At 45.3% G+C, this 24,005-nt stretch overlaps 1 protein-coding gene across 1 annotated transcript in view; it reads right to left on the reverse strand.

Moving 5' to 3' along the window:
• Positions 1-5,559: 5,559 nt before the first annotated feature.
• Positions 5,560-24,005, reverse strand: part of LOC141273766 (protein ELYS-like) — a 111,474-nt gene continuing 93,028 nt past the window's right edge. The window contains exons 31-34 of the mRNA XM_073686104.1: positions 22,284-23,718; positions 12,414-12,553; positions 12,214-12,320; positions 5,560-6,217 (exon numbers count right to left, since the gene is read on the reverse strand). Coding sequence (XP_073542205.1) covers positions 6,037-6,217; positions 12,214-12,320; positions 12,414-12,553; positions 22,284-23,718 — 1,863 coding nt within the window. The 3' untranslated portion in view covers positions 5,560-6,036. The remainder of the gene's footprint in view (positions 6,218-12,213; positions 12,321-12,413; positions 12,554-22,283; positions 23,719-24,005) is intronic.

The raw sequence follows: 24,005 nt of genomic DNA on the forward strand, positions 1-24,005 counted from the left end.
GGGACTCTGCTGGTTTCTGAACGTGCAGGATTGGAATCCATCGTATCAGAATGTGCACACTTGTAAGAATACCCTTTTATAGAGTATTACCTGGTCAAGGTGGTTGTGGCACATTCCAACTCGTTATCCCCCACAATACCTTGCAGGGATGTATGCCCTGCTGTCCAGAATCAAGCGACATTTGTGTAAATCCAGAGTGCGTTCCAGTCTGGAACCCACGACTCATGAAAGTGCGTCCCGGAAGCGCGTTACGCCCCCGGAGCGCATGCCGGAATCGAGAAGTTCGTCTGGTGGATATCGCATGACCTCCTTACCGGAACGCACGCGCAGGCCGGAAGACTGCCGGCAGGCATGGCATGCGCTCCACCCCTGGAATACAATCAGGCAAGACCTAGAAGTCTGCTGGCGTACAGCCGAGAGCCCTCTATGAGAGGGAAAGGCGCAGTTGGGAGCCCCCCTGCTTCCACTAACTTGGCTGAGAGACCCCCGCCCAGTGGGGTATCAGCATGGAGCATCTTGACAGGGGGAAGGGGAGAAATGGATCCCCCCCAAACTCCCTAGCTCACAGGTACCCTTTTCAATGGTCTTCTACCGTCCTGTCCTGCTAGGGACTGGAAAAACACTGAGGGTGAGGTGAAGGGGGGCTTTTAACCTCTCATGTGTTTCCTGTCCCTAGAGGACCTGGTAAAATTATATTCTCGGGCTTTGGGGCAGCCTTTGGGGAGGGGCTTTATCTGGTGCTCTGCTTATGTATTCCACTGTATGCCTTCTGACAGGTCATTATGCCCTCAGTAACCTGCCTCCTATTTTTAATACTGCATGTGTAATTCTGTGGTTGAAATGTATAAATTGACATGAAGCAAGATGGCCCTGCTGCCCGCGCATGTGCAGTAGCATATCTCGCTTGCCGATAGATGCTACTGCGCAAGTGCAGCACCATAATGCTGCAACTTTTTTTTCCTCCAACAAAATGGCGCCGGCAAGCGATAGATGCTACTGCACACACATGGGAGCCGTTTTGCTGGAGGAAATTTTTTTTTGCTTGTATCAATATGGCTCCGCCGGCCGCGCTTGCGCAGTAGCATCTATCGGCAAACAAGAAATGCTACTGCGTATACAGCGGGGCCATTTTGCTGCATGTAAATTTCTATATTTCAACCACAGCATTACACACAGGACTTAAAAACTGACTTACTAAATCCTTTTAAGCAACGATGAGCGCCACTGAGCGTTACTCGAGTTTGCCTAGGGTGCTCGGGTATGCACAGAGTATCGCGGGTGCTCGAGTTACATGTTTGAGTCCTCGCAGCTGCATGTTTCGCGGCTGTTGGACAATCACCAAACATGCGGCCGTGGGGACACAAACGTGTCAATCGAGCACCCACGATACTCGGAGCATACCCGAGCACCCTGGCCAAACTTGATTAATGAGCTCTTGTGCTCATCACTACTTTGAACGATTCACTAAGTCAGTTTTTAATCACGTGATGTCGAAGAACTAATGGAAAAGAGAATAATTAGCTGGGTAAAATGAGCAATTATAAGTACACAGTGCTATACAATATGATTCCAATATATTAAGAGGATAAAAGTTGATGGGAGCACTTCTTCAAAGGGGTTATCCGCTACTAGGACAACCCCTTCTTAAACTAAATGTATGGCCCAGATAAACAAACAAACCTCGCGGTCCCAGGGCTATGATGCGGTGTAATGACACGTGACGCCCAATCAGCGCTGGTATCTCTGTCCCCGCCTTCGTACAAACTGAACATGAAGCGGAAGTCCGGCTGCAGCTGATCCTGGACTTCCTCTTCATGTTCATTTCGACAGGAGGTGGGGACAGTGACACCAGGCATCACGTGTCATTCCACCACATCACAGCACTGGGACAGAGTACAGATACCACTGGAACAGAGCCAGCATGGGAGGCGAGTAAAGGTTTATTTTATCGGGGCTGAACATTAAGAAGGGGTTGTCCTAGTAGTGGACAACCCCATTAAGCTGAACTTGCGGCGGCGATCGTGCAGGCATAGCTCAAGTCAAGAACCCCTTCCAGACCATGACGTAAACTTACAGCCATTATATAGTACGTAGCAGCATTTGATGTGTCTGACCAAGTAGGAAGATGGTCAGCACATATTACAATTCCTGGCCAAGGAAGGAAGAATAAGCGATTATACAGATGACATAACTATGGTTTGCAGCTGCTGCTTTCTGCGAGGTAAAACATTGCCCCTATGTTTTATCATAGAAGTGAGTGTTTTTGCCCAAATCACTAGTCTCCAGAGTTATTTATTATTATAGCGCCATTTATTCCATGGCGCTTTACATGTGAAAAAGCAGTATAATACAAGAACAATTACAATAAACTTGAACACAATGTGACAGCGACTGGTACAGGAGAAGCGAGGACCCTGCCCGCAAGGGCTCACAATCTACAAGGGATGGGTGAGTATACAGTAGGTGAGGGTAGAGCTGGTCGTGCAGCAGTATGGTGGAGCGAGGACCCTGCCCGCGAGGGCTCACAATCTACAAGGGATGGGTGAGGATACAGTAGGTGAGGGTAGAGCTGGTCGTGCAGCGGTATGGTGGAGCGAGGACCCTGCCCGCAAGGGCTCACAATCTACAAGGGATGGGCGAGTATACAGTAGGTGACGGTAGAGCTGGTCGTGCAGCGGTGGTTACTGCAGGTTGTAGGCTTGTCGGAAGAGGTGGGTCTTCAGGTTCCTTTTGAAGGTTTCCACGGTAGGCGAGAGTCTGATACGTTGGGGTAGAGAGTTCCAGAGTAGGGGGGGATGCACAGGAGAAATCTTGTATACGGTTGTGGGAGGAGGAGATCAGAGAAGGACATCTTGTGAGGATCGGAGGTTGCGTGCGGGTATGTATCGGGAGACTAGGTCAGAGATATATGGAGGAGACAGGTTGTGAATGGCTTTGTATGTCATGGTTATGGTTTTGAACTGGAGTCTCTGAGCAATGGGGAGCCAGTGGAGAGATTGACAGAGAGGAAAGGCCGGGGAATAGCGCGGTGGGGGGGGGAGACGACAGGTGGATTAGTCGGGCAGCAGAGCTTAGGATAGATTGGAGGGGTGCGAGAGTGTTAGAGGGGAGGTCACAGAGTAAGAGGTTGCAGTAGTCAAGGCGGGAGATGAGGAGGGCGTGCACTAGTTTTTTTGCAGATGCATGGTTTATCAATGTGCGGATCCGGGAGATATTTTGGAGTTGGAATCGGCAGGAAGTGGAAAGGGCTTGGATATGTGGTTTGAAGGAGAGTTGAGTCCAGGGTTACCCCAAGGCAGTGAGCTTGAGGGACTGGGGAGAGTGGGCAGCCATAGACGTTGATAGATAGGTCAGTTGGGGGGGTTGAATGAGATGGCGGAAAGATGATGAATTCCATTTTGTCCATGTTAAGTTTTAGAAATCTGGCAGAGAAGAAGGATGAGATAGCAGACAGACATTGTGGGATTTTGGTTAGTAAGGAGGTGATATCGGGTCCAGAGAGGTAGATCTGTGTGTCATCAGCATAGAGGTGATAATGAAAGCCATGAGATTCTATGAGCTGTCCCAGGCCTAAGGTGTAGATGGAGAAGAGCAGCGGTCCTAGAACTGAACCTTGGGGGACACCGACAGATAGGGGGCGAGATAAGGAGGTGGTGTGTGAGTGGGAGACACTGAATGTCCTGTCTGTTAGGTATGAGGAGATCCAGGATAGGGCCAAGTCTGTGATGCCGAGAGATGAGAGAGTGTAGTAATATGGAATGGTCCACTGTGTCAAAGGCAGATGACAGGTCTAGGAGGAGGAGGACAGAGTAGTGTCGCTTAGCTTTGGCGGTTAGTAGGTCATTGGTGACTTTAGTCAGTGCAGTTTCAGTAGAATGGTGCGGTCGGAAACCAGATTGTAGGCGGTCGAACAGGGAGCAGGAGGAGAGGTGGGAGGACAGCTCAGAGTGGACATGTTGTTCCAGTAGTTTTGAGGCATAGGGGAGAAGTGATATGGGGCGATAGCTAGACACAGAGGATGGGTCAAGGGAGGGTTTTTTGAGGATGGGTGAGATTGAGGCATGTTTGAAGCATGAGGGGAAGACACCAGTTGTTAGTGACAGGTTGAAGAGGTGGGCTAGGGTTGGGATGAAGATAGTGGTAAGGTTTGGGATGAGGTGGGATGGGATTGGGTCAAGTTCACAGGTGGTGAAGTGTGATTTGGAGAGTAAAGAGGAAAGTTTATCTTCAGAAATGGTGGAGAAGGTGGTTTTGGAGGAAGAGGGTTGAGTAGGTGTGGGGAGGGGCTGTCGGGGCTTTAGGCAAGAGCTTTGTCTGATGGTGTCAATCTTCTACTTAAAGAATGAGGCAAAGTCTTTGGCTGAAATAAGAGGAGAGGGAGGAGGCACTGGGGGAGGAGAGAGTTGAAGGTGTTGAATAGTTGTTTAGGGTTGTGAGACAGGGAAGATATGAGAAGTATGTTTGTTTTGCTGCAGTGAATGTGGACTTGAAGGTAGTGAGGGACTGTTTGAATGCGATGAAGTGCTCATTGGACTGGGACCTTTTCCATCTACGTTCAGCAACCCTGGAGGCCCGTCGCAGTTCTTCAGTTAGGCTGGTGTGCCACGGTTGTCTGTTGATTGTGCGAGCCTTGGTATGTGTGAGGGGGGGCGACCGAATCGAGAGCTGCAGCGGTTGTGGTGTTGTATAAAGTGGCAGCAACATCTGCATCATGTAAGGAACTAATGTCTGTAAGAGGGAGGAGGGATTCAGAGAGTGAGTGTAGGTCAAGGTGTTTGAGATGTCTGCGAGGGTATGCAACTTTGTGGAGTGGGGATTGTTGCCCTGGAGAGGAGAGAGAAGAGAATGTGAGTAGGTTGTGGTCAGAAAGAGGGAGAGGTGAGCTAGAGAGGTTAGATAGGGAACAGAGGCGGGTGAAGATGAGGTCCAGTGTGTGGCCGTCTTTGTGCGTGGGTGTGGAGTTCATCATAAATCAAGTAAGCTGACATTAGGTGTCACTGACTTGATTTCCAATATGAGTAGAGTGCTAGAGACGCAGCAAAAGAACTGATTCCTGTAATAAAACAGGTAAGGAAATGTTTTGCCTCACAAAAAGAATCCGCTGCAATCCCATGCTGTCCTGTCCGTATACTTTTTTGTATCCTTCCCTAGCAAGGTGCTGTGGTATGATCAGACACAGCCATTTAATAGTATGTAGCATGTGCACATTTATAAGATTATCTCAGCACAGGAACATTTTAACAAATCAAATTGTGGAACTTATTATTATACCAATAGACATTGATTAAAATACACTTTGTTTATGGGACAATCTTGTAAGTATTTTTGTAAGTATTTTTGAAGAGTTATTGAAGTGTTTTGAAAACTTTTACTTTGTTGCAGCTATTTGATTCACAGTGTCTAGTAGTTTGGATCGGATGTCATCAGAAGCCACTTCAAAAGTAGTGTCATGCACTTTTATTCCACCAAACATTTTTTAAAACCTGAAGCGGAAAAAAACTGCATATAGAAACAGTAAACAGGTTCTACAATAGAAATGAATAGGAAGAGTCTCAAGCATTTAAGTGATATTGCAGGTTTTTTTTAATGGACCAACTTTCAAAAACCGTGTGAATGTTCCTTTAAAATGTAGCAGACTTTCTGTGCACAAAATAACACATCAGAAAAAATGCAACATTTACATTAAGTGGATTTATGGCCTTTGCCTTAAAAAGGTCAAGGATGCAGTAAATTTCAGAGAGTCATTATGGAAAACAATGATTAAGTTAAGAAAATGAAACTGAGTTTTATAATAAAAGTAAAATATTGTTAATTCTCTCATTTATTTAACATATTAAGAAGCTATAGATAAATTTTTTACAAAACGATACAAAATAGAAAAAATGGGAAGAAAATTCTAATGAAATATTAAACTTCAAGCTTTTAAGACCATTTACAATAATTTATATAAATTATTCTTCCCAGTGAGCCGATTTTAATATTTTACACAGTTTATTTTATTTTACACAGCACATTAAAATCAACAACGTTCATCAATCATCTGATGTTCCTGCGATTGACTGGTTTTGATATAATTTTCCTTCTCCTGGTTTTCCTGGACTGCTTTCGATCAGAAGCTTTAGATTTTAAAGATGAAGGCTTTGTACTTTCTGAATCACCAGTTGCCTTTTCTGGGGGTGACAGCAGCTGAATCTTTATAGGAGGGTGATCTTCTGCCCTATAATATTCCAGAAGTAACAAGTTGAAGTGCACAGGAGTAGTAAGTACATTACATGCCTATAGTGAACAACGATGTGTTAACATTTTCTATGTATACAGGTATGGCTCTGCATCACGGATTGCCATAGCAGACACATAGTAGACACAGGACGAATAACTCTGCATGCAGCACTATCAAAAGTGAGGAACACCACAACAGTGCCCATTAGAAATCAACAAGGCCAGTGGGGGGTGCTATTGAGGTCAAATAAATAATCTGACACTGGGTAGTGGTTGCAGTTACTTATGGAAACTGCACCACAGATGTGAAAAAAGTCACATCTGAATATCCTTTACTGTGCCCCTTCTAAAACTTATTAGCCAAAACTTACTATGTTCAATGTGTCTAAAATGCAAATATATACAGAATCATATCAAACGAGCCCTTTGACGTTTCTGGTAAAGACAGCAGAGTAGGTCCATATAGCTCATACATTTGGAGAAAGTAGTGTGGAGGACAGAGAGCAAACCATTTCATTAAGTTCATTAAAGGGGATATCTGGGACATTAAAAATAGGAATGAAGTTGCTGAATCAGGCTACTACCTGCCTGTTGTACGCGGCGCCGGTCATTGACCGCTCCTGCTGGAGAGTCTGCTTCCCCCTGTCAGCAGAGCAGCAGTTTCTCCTCCTGTTGACAGGACGGGACCACTGGTGTCATGCTGATTGACGGCCGGCTTCCCCCAAATAGGCAGCAGAGCGCCAGCTGTCAATCAGCATGACACCAGTGGTCCCGTCCTGTCAACAGGAGGAGAAACTGCTGCTCTGCTGCGGTGACCTCAGTAGAAGCCTGTGACTGCTTTGGGCACAACAGAAAGGTACATCGCAACTACCTGCCTGTCTGTGGTTAGGCACTTTTTTTTTTTCGAATCCCGTATCCCCTTTGTCATATTGGTGAGCACCATCTCTCAATACTGCGTCAAACTACCAAATTTACATCCAGATGTTAGTTCACTTAGTACATAAGTGTTCCCAAAACTGTAAAATGTTAGTGTATGCATACCGTGAGAGTCTCAGAGCAGAAATCCCACCTTTGTTATTACACTATTCACATTAGCATATACCACTTAGAATAAATATAGAATAAATGAGAAAAAAAGGGGGAGAAAAGGGTCTGGGAGTAAAGAAAGTGAATAAAATGAAAGTTATTTTGTTAATTAAATAAAATATTAAAATACGGTATTTTTCGGACTATAAGGGTATGTGCCCATGATGCAGACTTTAAGCAGAAATTTCCTGAGCGTTTTTTCCTCTCCCTGGCAGAAAAAGGCATACAGATTTTACATGCGGTTTTTCTGCCAGGGAGAAGCGTTTAGGCGTTTTTACATGCGCTTTTCCAAGCGATTTTAAGCATCACTTGATATCTATAATATAACACTACAAGTGTCCCTCTGTCTGAAGCCTCGATAGACTGTGCAAGCGCGACACGCCTGTGCAGTCTGGCTCCAGACAGAAGAACGCATCCAGCCGTTACAGGTAAGAGGAGGGTATGGCACCGGAGATCACGGTATGCGTAGACACTGAGCACATACCACGATCTTCAGCGCCATATTTACCTGACCGGGAGGAGCGCTGCTGCGGCGCCTCTCTTGACCCAGAGATCGGGGCAGGAGTGAGGCATCGGAATCGGCACATGCGCATAGAGCTATCCGGCGGCATTTTACTGAAGACACATTTACAGTGTGTCTACAGCAAAATGGCGCCGGACAGCGCGGTATGGGCACGCGCCGCACTCCTCCACCGGCCTCCGGCAGAACAGGACACAGCAGCGCTGGAGCACAAGGAAGAAAGGCGAGTATAAGTGTTTATTTTTTTGTATGCGTACAGCGTGAAACTGATGAGGGGTAACACGAATACAAAGATTGGGGGGGGGGGGGGTGAGGGGTACCATGCATACAAAGATTGGGGGGGGGGTGAGGGGTAGAACGCATACAAAGATTGGGGGGCTGAGGGGTACCATGCATACAAAGATTGGGGGGGGGGCTGAGGGGTACCATGCATACAAAGATTGGGGGGGGGGGGTGAGGGGACCATGCATACCAGGATTGGGGGGTGGGTGAGGGGACCATGCATACCAGGATTGGGGGGCGAGGGGACCATGCATACCAGGATTGGGGGGCGGGGGGACCATGCATACCAGGATTGGGGGGCGAGGGGACCATGCATACCAGGATTGGGGGGCGAGGGGACCATGCATACCAGGATTGGGGGGCGAGGGGACCATGCATACCAGGATTGGGGGGCGAGGGGACCATGCATACCAGGATTGGGGGGCGAGGGGACCATGCATACCAGGATTGGGGGGCGAGGGGACCATGCATACCAGGATTGGGGGGCGAGGGGACCATGCATACCAGGATTGGGGGGCGAGGGGACCATGCATACCAGGATTGGGGGGCGAGGGGACCATGCATACCAGGATTGGGGGGCGAGGGGACCATGCATACCAGGATTGGGGGGGTGAGGGGTGCCATGCATAACGGGACTGGGGGGCGAGGGGTGCCATGCATACCAGGACTGGGGGGCGAGGGGACCATGCATACCAGGATTGGGGGGCGAGGGGACCATGCATACCAGGATTGGGGGGCGAGGGGACCATGCATACCAGGATTGGGGGCGAGGGGACCATGCATACCAGGATTGGGGGGGTGAGGGGTACCATACATATATACCAGGATTGGGGGATGAGGGGTGCCATGCATACCAGGATTGGGGGATGAGGGGTGCCATGCATACCAGGACTGGGGGATGAGGGGTGCCATGCATACCAGGACTGGGGGATGAGGGGTGCCATGCATACCAGGACTGGGGGATGAGGGGTGCCATGCATACCAGGACTGGGGGATGAGGGGTGCCATGCATACCAGGACTGGGGGATGAGGGGTGCCATGCATACCAGGACTGGGGGATGAGGGGTGCCATGCATACCAGGACTGGGGGATGAGGGGTGTCATGCATACCAGGACTGGGGGATGAGGGGTGCCATGCATACCAGGACTGGGGGATGAGGGGTGCCATGCATACCAGGACTGGGGGATGAGGGGTGCCATGCATACCAGGACTGGGGGATGAGGGGTGCCATGCATACCAGGACTGGGGGATGAGGGGTGCCATGCATACCAGGACTGGGGGATGAGGGGTGCCATGCATACCAGGACTGGGGGATGAGGGGTGCCATGCATACCAGGACTGGGGGATGAGGGGTGCCATGCATACCAGGACTGGGGGATGAGGGGTGCCATGCATACCAGGACTGGGGGATGAGGGGTGCCATGCATACCAGGACTGGGGGATGAGGGGTGCCATGCATACCAGGACTGGGGGATGAGGGGTGCCATGCATACAAAGATTGGGGGGGGGGGGTGAGGGGTACCATACATACATACCAGGATAGGAGTGAGGGGTGCCATGCATACCAGGATTGGGGGGGTGAGGGGTGCCATGCATACCAGGATTGGGGGTGAGGAGTGCCATGCATACCAGGATAGGATGGTGGGGACAGGAGGGGGCAGGACATACCAGCATGGGAGACCATATACCAATAAAAATGCTCGCCACCAGGGCGTAGAACGGGTTCAATAGCTAGTGTGTATTGATCCTTTAAAGGATAGCAATATGATTGAGACAGTTATTGAAGTGCCACCCAATAGAGAACAATGTTGCACTTTATTTCCTACAAATTGAAATGTTCAGGAACTTTGATACAGTGTATTATATGGAGAAATCTGTATAAGAAGCATGAGTGAATATATTACAGTATTAATGATATACTATATCCAGACTTTGAACAACAAAATAAGTTTAAGTAGTATAGAGGAAGTCCCCGACTTCCAAACATCCAACTTACGTATGACCCCTAATTACGTATGCCTGTTAAACAAAAACACACATGATTAAAGCTGACCTCTCCGGCTATTGTCTGATCCTCCTCTTTTTGCCATTGCGCGTTGCTTCTAAGGCCTATTCACTATGGATTAGGACTTCAGGACACATCCAGACCGCAGGTCACTGCATGTCATAAGGTCTTGTTGTATGGAATTACTGGTCTATGGTGAAGAGACCGGAGAAACAGCACGCAGCGATGCAGAAAAGTGAATCGGATGGTGGGTGCCGAAGTGGTCAGGTATGACTGAGACTGCAGACTTGTGAATCCTCCCAGGGCACGCACTGTGTGCTGCGAAGATTCGCCGTTCTCTGCTCCGGGAACAGCGGTCAGGTATGTAATATGCATGCTTCCAGGCTGAACCAGTCTAGTGGGCGCGACCTCGCTCAATACAACTGTATTGAGCGAGGTCGCGCCCACTAGATGGGTTTTGCCATGGAGAATGCATGTAGAGTACCTTACCGCCGTTTCCGGGGCAGGAAACGACGAATCCTCACAACACACAGTGCGTGCCCTGGGAGGATTCACAAGTCTGCAGTCGCACAGAGTGACTGCACACTTTTCATTTTAAACCAGACAATCCCTTTAATGGAATTAATAAATAGGTGTTCATAAAAAACTGTCAAAATTGAAACATTTATTTTCTGCAAACCTATTCCTTGTATTTTTTCCCTCTTCCCCTTTATTCTATAATCCGTAAATTTTCAGCAATCAGGTCAGACCACCTAGATATTTTGCTCCTATTAAATAGACGTCAATCAGTAATGCCAGATTCTACTGGTAAAGCAGATCCCTAGGTGATATCCTAATAGTCCTTTTTTCTTAGCAGTGGTTTAGTTGCTTTAAGTCCATAATCAGTTTAATAATTTTATTATAGCTTTCTATAGACTTCTCTATATAACTTGGTGAAGGGTGATGTTTGAAATGCCAGACATGAACACTGACGGCGCCCAACAGTATAAGGTAATGGACATTGCTCCTAAAGCCACTGACTATAAAAAAAGATGAGGAGTGGAAAAGTAGACTAACACGCAAGACTGCTGTCAATCACCAATGTGCCTTATTGAAGCCATCCCATGGAGGTGGCACAAATATATTTTAGCATCTGCTGTTAAGCATACTTACCCTGTCAGAATAAAGGGCCAGATTCATTAAAACTGGAATTTTGTACACCAGTCTTAATGATGGGTGTGCAGAATTAAAATGTGCAAACCCCTTATGAATTCGGTACACCTCATCACGGACATGCATCTTGCCAAATATGCTACTCCAGCCAGCAATCATGCCAATACGTTCTCATGGATTACTGCGCATTTTATACTGTTTATATACTCAAAGCAGTAATCAATCATTGAAGAAAAGCGTAGGGCTTTATCTCCAGTGCCAATGTTTGAATGTGCTAGTCTGTTCTTACATAGGAAGTGATCAGGGAGTTCATAACTGGATCACTCTCAATGCTACATATTTACTAGCCAACCAATAATGATCCACTGATGAGAGTGCGATATGGGAATAGATGGTCTCACAACTGAGACTGGTTGATTAGATAACGTATAGAATCAAATAATATAGGACCCACTAACTATTAATGGGAACAAACTTTTAAAAAAGGGAGTTAATGTTAGTCGCTCATGGGAGAAGACTTTCATAATTGAGACTAATATTTAATACAGCATTCACAGACTACATTTGGTACAACATTTCTAGATATTTGTGATTCAGAATCACCTTATTTCTTAATAGAACTAATAATAGTTAGATTTTAATAATATGACTCCAATTGGATTAGATCGCGAATCCAGACAAACTGAAGTAACATTTCTGCTGTAAGGTATGAGCAATTTGTAATAAATTTGTCAAGCAGGTGTTGCAATATTCTGTCTCGCCCCAGTTCCAAGTAATTTGGTGTAGCGGCCAAAACTGCTGTGAAAACTGCAACATCTAAGGTATTTTAAGGCTGAATTCTGGTGGTTACACATTGATGAATCAGGCCCAAAAGTGTGTATATATGTAACAGGTTAGATGATTTTACCGAAATTAAGAAGGAAGGAAAACACTACAACAAATACTTACTGGTCGTCTTCCTTTACTCGGCATTTTGAAGGTCTGCCTCTTGGTCGCTTTAGTTCTGGTGTGTCAGGAACATGAGCTATTTCATGCGACTCCTTAACAGTTACATCCTAAAAATTAGGGAAACGCATAATTAGGGCTTAAGATTTTCTGCAATGTAAAAGGAAAGGAAAGCCCAGCAACATAAAACAATGATATCCGACCTTTTCTTCCAGCATTACACTGGTAGAGAGTTTTGTCCTTGTTGTCCTCCTTGTACTTCGAGATGGTGGAGAAAACAGGTACTCTGAAGCTATTGGTGCTGGCGTCTTAGTGGGAGAAATAAGGAGAGCTGTTTGCTGAGCTGCAGAGGGAACAAACAAGTTCATTACGTGAGAAATAGCTGTTCAGTTATTGTTACAAGTATGTCCATGTTTTTTAAAGTACTGGAAAGCTAAAAATGTGCCCATGGAGCACAAAGATTGAAATTTATGAAAACAGCAACACAGCGGCTTTTTTTCTAGTTTATTTGTTGGACCTGAAGACACAAGATTGGAACAAACTGGTTTCTTCCCCATCAGGTTTCACAAATTAATGTAGCCAGAAGTGTAGGTTCACCCATTATTGATAACATAAGAAAAGTTTGGTTTGTAAATGCCACTTAATTATCCCGATTATTGATCCAGAGTTACATTCTACATAAATGAGCGGCACTCATATAGCTAGAGTTCTGCTCACATGCAGCAGATATGTAGTAGGTGTTGGAGGCATCAAATCTGCTCCATAAAGCTTCCTGGGGCGGCTTCTCCAGTGTGAACATGGAGTTTTACACACAATTTAGATGAGGCTATGTTCACACATTGCGTTTTTTGCTGCGTGGTTTTTTTTTCTGCAGCAAAACCTGATCTCTTGCCAGGAGGTTTGTTCAGGATTTTCTTGCTTTTTTGCTTGTTTTTTGGTGCGCTTTTTTCACTGTCCTTTTGTCTCTTATGCATGTACATAAAATTCAGTGAAAAAATGACAGCACAGAACTAGCTGAGCCGTTAGTGCGGCTCTGGGTGATGATGCAGAGTAACTGGGAATCAGCACACAAATGTAACATTTATCATTCTAACTGTAAGATAATGTTTAAACAAAACTATGCTAAACCTAAAACTTGGTGCCTTAGATGAACCAGTAAAGTCTCATTCAGACATCTGTTTAACATGGTCTCCATAATCACAAATAGATCATGCAGCCATAAGTGTATGTGCACACGTTCAGTATTTGGGTGCAGATATTTCTGCATCTCTTGGCAGAAAAAAAGCACGGTTTTTGCATGCGCTTTTTTTTACAGCAAGGAATGCCTTTTGGAGCTAAAGATATTTGAAAAAAGATACGTGGGACATCGCTTTAACCCTTCTCTGGTTTTGCGCACCTTATTCCATGAGCCATAACTTTTATTTTTTTTCAACATGTCCATGTGAGGGCTTGTGTTTTGCAAGACGAGTTGCACTTTTGAACGACACCATTGGTTTTACCATATTGTGTACTGAAAAACAGGAAAAAAATTCCAAGTGCGGCGAAATTGCAAAAAAGTGCAATTCCGCCTTTTTTTTACCATGTTCACTCAAAGCTAAAACTCACTTGCCATTATGATTCTACAGGTCAATACGAGTTCGTAGATACCAAATATGTATATGTTCTCTTATTTGAGTGGAAAAAAAAATCCAAACTTTGTTATAAAAAAAAAAAAAAAGGCGCCATTTTCCGAGACCAGTCGAGACTATTTTTCGTGGACTGGGTGAGGGCTTATTTTTTGTGCATCGAGCTGATGTTTTTATTGATACCACTTTGGTGTAGATACGATCTTTTGATAACCTGTTATTGCATTTTATTGCAATGTTGCGGCGACTAAAAAAAAATTTCATTCTGGCATTTGGATTTTTGTTCTCGTTACGCCATTTACCGATCTGATGAACACTTTTTTTATATTGATAGATCGGGCGCTTCTGAAAGCGGGATACCAAATATGTGTATATTTGATTTTTTTATGGTTTTATTTTGAATAGGGCAAAAGTGGGGGTGGGAGTGATTTAAACTTTTAAAAACATTTTTTTTCTACTTTTTACTTGCTTCAATAGTCTCCATCTTCCGATCACCTGTGTTACACATAGCAGGGCATTAGTCCCGCTATGTGTAACAAAACTGCTCATCGGCTATGAACGCCGGCCACCGAGTGGCGCTCATAGCAGATTGGCTATGACAACCACAGAGGTCTCCTGTAGACTCCGGGTTGTCATGACAACCCATCGGAGACCCCCGATCATGTGACACGCTTCCGGCATGATCATGTTAAATGCTTTTGTCAGAATTTGACAGCGGCATTTATCATGTTAACAGCTGAGGGTAGATCGCGATTCCACCTGCGGCTGTTAGGGGCATGTCCAGATCAGCTGTCATTTGCCCGGAAAGGTGCAGGCTCAGCACCGGAGCCCGCACCAAAAGGGGAGACACGACATGCGCTGTACATGTACGGCGCATGTCGTGAAGGGGATAAGAATGTGTCGGTTTTATTTCAAATAAAGTGTTTTATTCTTGGCGTGTATGTTTATTTCACGGTTTACTTACAAATTTAGTAATAAGGGTGTCTAGCTGACACCTCTTCATTACTAAACCTTGGGCTTTATGTCAGCGACACCTAATCCCATTACCCTGATGCATCAGGAAGAATCTGGGCTAAGTGCCAGAATTGGAACATTAAATATGAAGTGTCATTTCTGGGGCAGCGGAAGGCTGGTATTTTTTAGCTTAGAAAGAGCTATTAGGCCAATATGTCCCCTGGCTATTAACAGCTCACAGCTGTTTGGTTAAGCCTTTATAGGGTACGTCCCCACGATCAGGAACCAGCAGCGCGCTTGGACTATGCCCAAAATGCTGCATTCTAATGCTGCACTTGTTTTGTCAGTACATGTGGATCCACTGTATGTAATGACATTTCAATCGGTCAAAATCTGCAAATTGACATGCTGCGGGTGAGTTTACACAGCGTCAAAAACAAGCAGTGGGCATGGGATTTCTTATGAAATAAAATGAATTAAGTAAAATAAATGGTGTGGGCTCCCGCGTCATTTTCATATCCAGCAGAGGGAAACCTGGGGGCTTATATTACTAGGCAGGGAAGGGGCAATTAGCCAAAAATGTTCCCTGCCTATTAACAGCCCACAGCTGTTACCTTAGCGTTTACTGGCTAGATACAAGAAGGACCCCTGAAAAAAATTGACGTAGGGTCCCCATATAAAATCTGACCAGCAAAGGCTAAACAGACAGCTGTGAGCAGATATTAATAGCCAAGGAAGGGGCCATGGATACTGGCTCCCTCCGAGGCTAATAGTATCAGCCCTAGAAATTGCGCATCCGTAAGATGCTCCAAATCTGGTGCTTAGTCTCCGCTCTTCCCACTTGCCCTGTGGCGGTGGCAAGTGGGGTAATAATGTTGGGGTTTATGTCAGCCTTGCATTAGCAGCTGGCATGAAGCCCAGGTTAGTAAAACCGGGCGTCTATAAGACACCCCCATTACTAACCACATAGTATGGTTTTGAAAAACACACGGACTGAAAAAAATCCTTTATTTGAAATAAAAGTCCACATGGTTTTAATCATTTATTTAAAAATAAACAGTTATATTTACCTAACGCCTAATCCCCTGAAGCCATTGTCATCTGTAAAAGAAACAGAAAATAAAAATACTCACCTAACGTCCAATCCGTTGAAGCCAGTCACCTGAAAAAAATAAAATAAAACCACAACCATCCCTCATCTGTTCGAGGTGATGACATTATCCACAGTGTCCCATGAAGATTTGGGTCAGTTCTAGAGCAGTCACAGCAGGCTACACATGGACACAGGAGTATAAAATCGCTCCTGTGACAGTGCACAGCACTGAGCTGCAGGGAGAGAAGTCACCGGAGTTCAATCAGCTGATAAGCTCTGGTGACCTCACGGCATCACCGCTGCATGAGAATTTTCTGACACAGCAACGGTGCAGTGAGTGAGGTCACCGGAGCTCATCAGCTGATTTGTACTCTGGTGACCTCTCTCCCGGCAGATCAGCGCTATACACTGCCGGGAGCGATCACACTCCTGGATGATCTGATTGCCGTGGGACACTCGGGATTATGGCAGATATGTGAGTATATAATGGTTTATTATTGTTTACAGGTGACATGGGCAAAGGGAATTAGGCAAAACCACACAAAGTTGACATGCAGCAGTTTTAAACGCATTGCAAATCCTGACTAGTGTTTTTTGCCCAATTCTGAGCGGAAAAAATGTTGCTAAAACGAACAGTGTGCACACAGCCTAAGGGTGTGCACGCGTTGAGTATTTGGTGCAGAAAATTCTGTATCTCTTGGCAGGAAAACGCAGCATCAAAAATGTTGCGATTTTGCCTAGTTTTTTCAGTGCATTCAATGGTTGAAAAACGCAGGCAAAAACGCACAGAGAATTGACATGCTGCAGATTATTTTCTGCACCAGACCTGCAAGTCAAAAATACTCAACGTGTGCATGACACTTCAGGTTTCTCATTCACTTTGCTAGCACCAGGTTTTATCACAAATTCGCGCACAAAAAACCCCACAACAAAAGAAAGCACTAAATCTGCAACATGTGCACACAGCCTAGGGGGTATGTGCACACGGTTGGGACTGGCAAAACTTTGAAAGCAGCATACTTTATGCTGCGTCCAAATCGCTGCACGCAGGTGAATCCGCATGTGTAAATTGAACCATGCGGATTCACCGCAATCAATAAATTGTAGTGATCTAATTTCTGTTGCGGAGACTAGCGGCTCTGCAAGAGAAATTAACATGCTGTGGTCTGGAAAGACGCACCGCATGTCCGAGGGTGATCCGCAGGTGCACAGAGACGCATAGTGGGAATGGGATATCTTGAAATCCCATCCACTATACTGTAACATCTGGCCACTCCGGATTGCACGCAGCGCTAGTGCGCTGCTTCCAATCCGCAGCGATTACTGATTGTGCGCACGTACCCTTACACTGAAATAATTGACATGCTGCAGATTTAAAGCTGCACCAAATCTGCAAGTCACAAATAAGCAATGTCTGCATGAGACTTCAGGATTCTCATTCACTTTGCTGGCTTCAGGAAATCCTTCAGGTTGTGACAAATCTGCACTGAAAAACGCAGCAAAAATGGCAACATATGCACATAGCCTAATAGTCTATGGTGAGGATCACGTTTTTGTGTGTCTGATTTAGTTTAAAATCACGGATAAAATCCAATCAATACAAATATATGGATCTGAAAATGCTATCAATATGCAGTTTTTAACATTTGGAAGGTAGAAAAGGCTGTGATTTTTTTAATGCATACAAGAAAATTACTGCTGAAACACTGACTGTAAAAAGGGACATAATGACCAAAAACTGAGGAATGTCCGATTCAAAATGCTGATGAAATAAAACAGACATTTAAAGGGAATCTGTCACCCCCCTGGGCGATATCAGACCTCAACTATGGGCATACCGGGTATAGAAAAATATATCTATACATACCTGTATGGCCCATAGCAGAGGTCTGATGGGAATCTGTCACCCCCTGGGCGATATCAGACCTCAACTATGGCCATGCAGGGTATAGAAAAATAAATCTATACATACCTGTATGGCCCATAGCAGAGGTCTGATTGCAGAGAAAACCACTTTAATCAATTCTATTTTGTACAGACTTGGCGTCCGGGAACTCCAAGCAAACCCCGTCTATGTGCTTATTATTCCCCAAAATCCCAGCCTCTCTGGTTAATTATCATATCCCCCCACTCCCCTGCATGTCACAGGACCCTGTGTGGTGCACTGTGCTCGCTGACTTTCCAGGCATGCGCAGAGGGCCGCTCACATAGAGCGCGCTTTGCTTCATCCCGGCCCCGTCTCTACGCGCACTGCGCCGCAGGGCTCTATTGCGCAGGCGCCGGGGGTCATTGTCACTTTCCGGCGCCTGCGCAATAGAAACCTGCGGCGCAGAGCACAGGTAGACGGGGCCGGGATGAAGCAAAGCGCGCTCTATGTGAGCGGCCCTCTGCGCATGCCCGGAAGTCAGGGAGCACAGTGCACGTCACAGGGTCTGTCACAGGGCCCTGTGACGTGCAGGGAAGGGGGGGGGATATGATAATTAAGCAGAGAGGTGGGGATTTGAGGGAATAATAAGCAGATAGGCGGGGATTGCTTGGTGTCCCCCGGACGCCAAGCCTGTGGAAAAAAGAATTTATTAAAGCGCTTTTCTCTGCAATCAGACCTCTACTATGGGCCATACAGGTAGTATAGAGTTACTTTTCTATAACCTGTATGCCCATAGTAGAGGTCTGATATCGCCCAGGGGGGACAGATTCCCATCAGACCTCTACTATGGGCCATACAGGTAGTATAGAGTTACTTTTCTATAACCTGCATGCCCATAGTAGAGGTCTGATATCACCGGGGGTGTGACAGGTTCCCATCAGACCTCTACTATGGGCCATACAGGTAGTATAGAGTTACTTTTCTATAACCTGTATGCCCATAGTAGAGGTCTGATATCGCCCAGGGGGGACAGATTCCCATCAGACCTCTACTATGGGCCATACAGGTAGTATAGAGTTACTTTTCTATAACCTGTATGCCCATAGTAGAGGTCTGATATCGCCCAGGGGGTGACAGGTTCCCTTTAAGGCCTTATACTTCTCTACCAACTCTAAAACGCAATACATCTTCTGTGGTCAAGTTGCATCTTGTGTCTCGTTTCGTAACTACAGCCATGGATGAAGAGTAGGAGCCCACCAATATCGCAAATGTTCCTCTAGCAAAGCTTTAAATGATTAAATGAATGCAGCGTGTCTATGAAACAATATATGTGTGGGATTTCTGCACCCATGTGTTGTACTACAGGTAGTTCCCACATGCACAGAACTGCTGTAACAGTTAGGAATTGCTATTAGCTGCAAATACACAGTTTTAAAACCTCAACTGAAGGATACAATTTAACAGGCCATACTTTAGTACAGGGGTCCTCAAACTACGGCCCGCGGAGGACTTTTATCCGGCCCGCCGGGCTGTGGGCAGGGGAGAGCGGTGTCAGCGCCCGCCCTTCCCCCAGCTTTCTCAGAGCCCCGGCAGGCGGATACTTACCTCTCCCCGTGCCTCCGCAGAGCCGCTGTCTTCCTGGTCTGCGCTCCCTAAGACGTCTCAGATCAGAGGGTGCGGTGACATCTTTACACCGCGCCCTCCCCTGAGCCGTCACAGGGAGCGCAGAGAGGGACAACGCCGGAGACGCTGGAGTCCGGACCTGAGCAGCGGCAGCAGGCAAGGAGGGAGGTGAGTATTGGATTTTTTTTTTAATGTATGGAGGCATGGGACATAATATTAGGGGTGACATCCTGCATGTGGCATTATATGGGGGGGGGGGGGGGGGGGTGACATCCTGAATGGGGCATTATATGGGGGTGACATCCAGCATGGGGCATTATAAAGACAGGGGAGTGATATCCTGCATGGGTCATTATATTGGGGGGGTGACATCCTGAATGGGGCATTATATGGGGGGGGGGTGACGTTCTGCATGGGGCATTATAAAGACAGGGGAGTGATATCCTGCATGTATCATTATATGGGGGGGGGTTGACATCCTGCATGTGGCATTATATGGGGGGGGGTGACATCCTGAATGGGGCATTATATGGGGGTGACATCCAGCATGGGTCATTATATGGGGGGGGGGGGGGGGGTGACATCCTGAATGGGGCATTATAAAGACAGGGGAGTGATATCCTGCATGTATCATTATATGGGGGGGGGTTGACATCCTGAATGGGGCATTATATGGGGGGGGTGACATCCTGAATGGGGCATTATAAAGACAGGGGAGTGATATCCAGCATGGGTCATTATATGGGGGGGTGACATCCTGAATGGGGCATTATAAAGACAGGGGAGTGATATCCTGCATGGGTCATTATATGGGGGGGGGGGTGACATCCTGAATGGGGCATTATATGGGGGGGGGGTGACGTTCTGCATGGGGCATTATATGGGGGGGGGGGTGACGTTCTGCATGGGGCATTATAAAGACAGGGGAGTGATATCCTGCATGTGTCATTATATGGGGGGGGAGGGGGTGACATCCTGAATAGGGCATTATATGGGGGGGGGTGACATCCTGAATGGGGCATTATATGGGGGGTTGATATCCTGAATGGGGAATTATATGGGGGGGTGATATCCTGAATGGGGCATTATATGGGGGGGGTGATATCCTGAATGGGGCATTATATGGGGGGGGTGATATCCTGAATGGGGCATTATATGGGGGGGGGGTGACATCCTGAATGGGGCATTATATGGGGGGGGTGACATCCTGAATGGGGCATTATAAAGACAGGGGAGTGATATCTTGCACGGGGCATTATATGGTGGGAGAAAGGGAAATCCTGCATGGGGCATAATAAGGGGGGGGGGGGGGACAGCCTGCATAGGGCATTATAAGGGGGAAACAGCCTGCCTATTAAGGACCTATGCTGCCTATTGGGTACATTTACCTGCCTATTGGGGACCTATGCTGCCTATTGGGGATATTTACCTGCCTATTGGGTACATTTACCTGCCTATTGGGGACCTATGCTGCCTATTGGGGATATTTACCTGCCTATTGGGGACCTATGCTGCCTATTGGGTACATTTACCTGCCTATTGGGGACCTATGCTGCCTATTGGGGATATTTACCTGCCTATTGGGGACCTATGCTGCCTATTGGGTACAGTTACCTACCTATTGAAATACCGGTTGATTTAACTTTACTTGTTCTTCATTTTAAATATTGTATTTGTTCCTGTATTGTTTTTTTTTTTACTTCAAAATAAGATATGTGCAGTGTGCATAGTAATTTGTTAATAGTTTTTTTAAAAACTATATTCCGGCCCTCCAATGGTCTGAGGGACAGTGAACTGGCCCCCTGTTTAAAAAGTTTGAGGACCCCTGCTTTAGTATATATACAAGTAGACAAGCTTTCCCCTACAAATTAACAAAATCAAACAGTTCAACAGTAAACTTTACATCCAATGCTTTGTAAACCATACATGTTTCAGACACCCAAAAGAAAGAAGTGAAACACTAATGGTTTCACTGCATTTTCAGGTGACCTTTCAGAACAAACTGATGAGGGTACAGTACATTAGGAACACTATTTCTAGCCATTATGACTTGCACAGGCATTTTCAGCAGTTTTTACCTCTGAACTAGAAGATGCAGCAATTTCCCATGTGCTTTTCGGCTTTTATTTCCCTACAGTTTCCCTTGCCTGCCCTTTTATAACAGCAAGTGTAATTTGTTATCTCACCACAGACAGATCAGTAGACTGATTTGAGCAGTATTGAGAATACATCAGTGCTGGGAAACAAAGTGGCTGATAAGTGGAGAAAGAATCATTTTTCTCTAATAAGATATATTACAAAAAGTTTCTGATCTCCATTTTTACTTTTGATTCATGAAACAAATAAGTGGTTTTAAAAATCAATGCATTTTCCAAATGGTCCTTTTGGAACGCAATTTTTCCTCCAAGCAAGAGAAGACTCTTTATATGATGTTTTATTACTTTGCCAGAATTCTTTTAATCTATACTTCATTCTATGTTGTTTTTGCACTTGCTATGTGAACACTGTGGTGCAATTATGTTAAGACGATCTTCCTCATTTCCTTTACTCTTCCTCCCTACCCCATTTTCTCTTTCCCTTTATTTGGTTGCCTTTCCTTTCCCTTCATCCCTTTCCAGACCCCTTGTTCGCTATACTGTAAAAATTTCCTAATAAAAAGAATTTTAAAGAAAAAATGTATTTGTCTAGAAGCCGGATATCATGGAGAATATCAGATGGCTGAAATACTCCTGCACGTTAGGGACTATTTCACAGGTTCAGCACCTATACATAGTATGAGTCTACTAAACCATGATGGTTCTATGGGGATCAGAGTTTTACCCAGTAGTACCATGATCCACATGTTGCGTCAACATTAAAGTTTCTTAGCATGGAACCATTATTTTAACAGGAAACGGAGGTCTAAACAAACCTTTTGGTTTTCTTCCACGTCTTGGTGTAAGTGATGAGAATGCAAATTCAACAGGAGTGGCATCTGGCATTGTAACAATGTTAGATTTAGTCCTTGTTGAACGGGTTGTTCTCTTCTGCTCTTCATCGACATCAGCAGAAGCCTCTATATCTGTTTTACCAATAGACTTTTTTGCAGTTTTTCTAGAATTGACTGTGATCACCTCTTGTGCTGTGACAATATTGTCATCTGTATCTTTTTTATCAATCTGATTTTCTGATTTGACTCTAGACCATCTTAAGAGTAACCTTTTAGGAGAATGAGGAGGGCTGGAGTCAGGTTTGTTGGAAGCCTGTGAGGCACCAAGCTCAAAGTGTTTGACCAACTCATTCACAACTTGTTTGTTCCTTAGTCCCCTTGTACGTGTAGAAACAAGTGGTTCAGTCTCAACATTCTCAATGTTTGATTCACTTTCCCTCTCTTGTAGTACTTTGGACGATCTAGTAATTCTAGTAGGTGTTGTCGGCATTACAGTTTTTACATCCACAATATCTCCTGTATTTATGTGGTTATCCAATGCTGCAGCTTTTCCTCTGCGGGTTCTAGCAGGAGAGGCTGGCATCTTTGTTACAATTTCTTCAGTAACAGTGGTTTCCCTTTCTGTGGACTGAGTTTGATCAGAAGCAGAATTTTTAGTTCTTCTAGAAATTCTTGTGGTAGTAATGGATGGTTGGTCCTCTTGTTGGATTGGTAATGTTGTACTTAAGTTTTCAGGATTATCCTTGGTTTTTCTACTGCCTCTTTTAGGGGTTGTAGGAAGTGGAAGGGTATTGTTGGTATTGTCAGATACCTTAGTAGTTCTCCGGATACTTCTGCGAGGGGTTGGAGGCTTTAGTAGTATAGTAGATTTGCCTTCAGTTGGAGAAGTCTGAAATTCATCCAGATTAAGCTTCTGCTCATCTACTTTTTCAGGGGGTGTTATCCTTAGAACTGTGTTAGAGTTTGTTTGCTTAACCTTGTTTACAGGTGTCCTAGCGATATCGTGTGCATTTCTGAGTTTCCTTTCAGAAACTGAATCACTATTAACTTCTTCTGTAAAATCCTTATCCCTATTTTCTTTAAGAGCATCGAGCACGTTTTCTGCAATGGCTGCATTGATAGGTTCAGGCATAAAAGGCAGTGTTTCAGTAACCTTAGTCCCTTCCTCAGTGCCAAGAGCCAAGGCATTATCACAAGTTTCATCACTGCTAACTGTAGCTGTCAAATTGACCTTTTCATCACTGAGATCACATGGATCCATTGATGGTGCTTTTAAGGTTTTTAAGGCAGATTCATAATTGTTGCAATAATAACGGTCAGCATTATTCTCCCCATTAGGGTCTTCAGCGGCTGAACTTATTTGTTGATATGTCACCTCTGGTTCAGGGGCTTTAATATTCACGGTGTAATCCAAATCCTGAGAAAAAAACAACTTATAGTGTTTATAACACATAGTGACAGTTGATAAGTAAAAGAAAAGACAAGTTAGCAGTCATTTTGCTTTGCTGTCTGCAGGAGAGGAACTTGGTGTCATCCGGTTGTCTAGATGACTACTTGCTCTTCCTTATAAGTGGAAATATAATTCAAAGTCAACAAGTATATGAAATTATTCATGCAATACAGAGGCGTAATAGAATATTGGTCTTGGCCACAAAAAAAGTAAAACCATCCCTTTATGTCCCCTGATTGCAAAGCATTTTTTTG

Source organism: Phyllobates terribilis, unplaced genomic scaffold (genome assembly GCF_046119375.1).
Source record: "Phyllobates terribilis strain yellow unplaced genomic scaffold, ASM4611937v1 Scaffold_5__5_contigs__length_657084704, whole genome shotgun sequence".
Taxonomy (NCBI): domain Eukaryota; kingdom Metazoa; phylum Chordata; class Amphibia; order Anura; family Dendrobatidae; genus Phyllobates; species Phyllobates terribilis.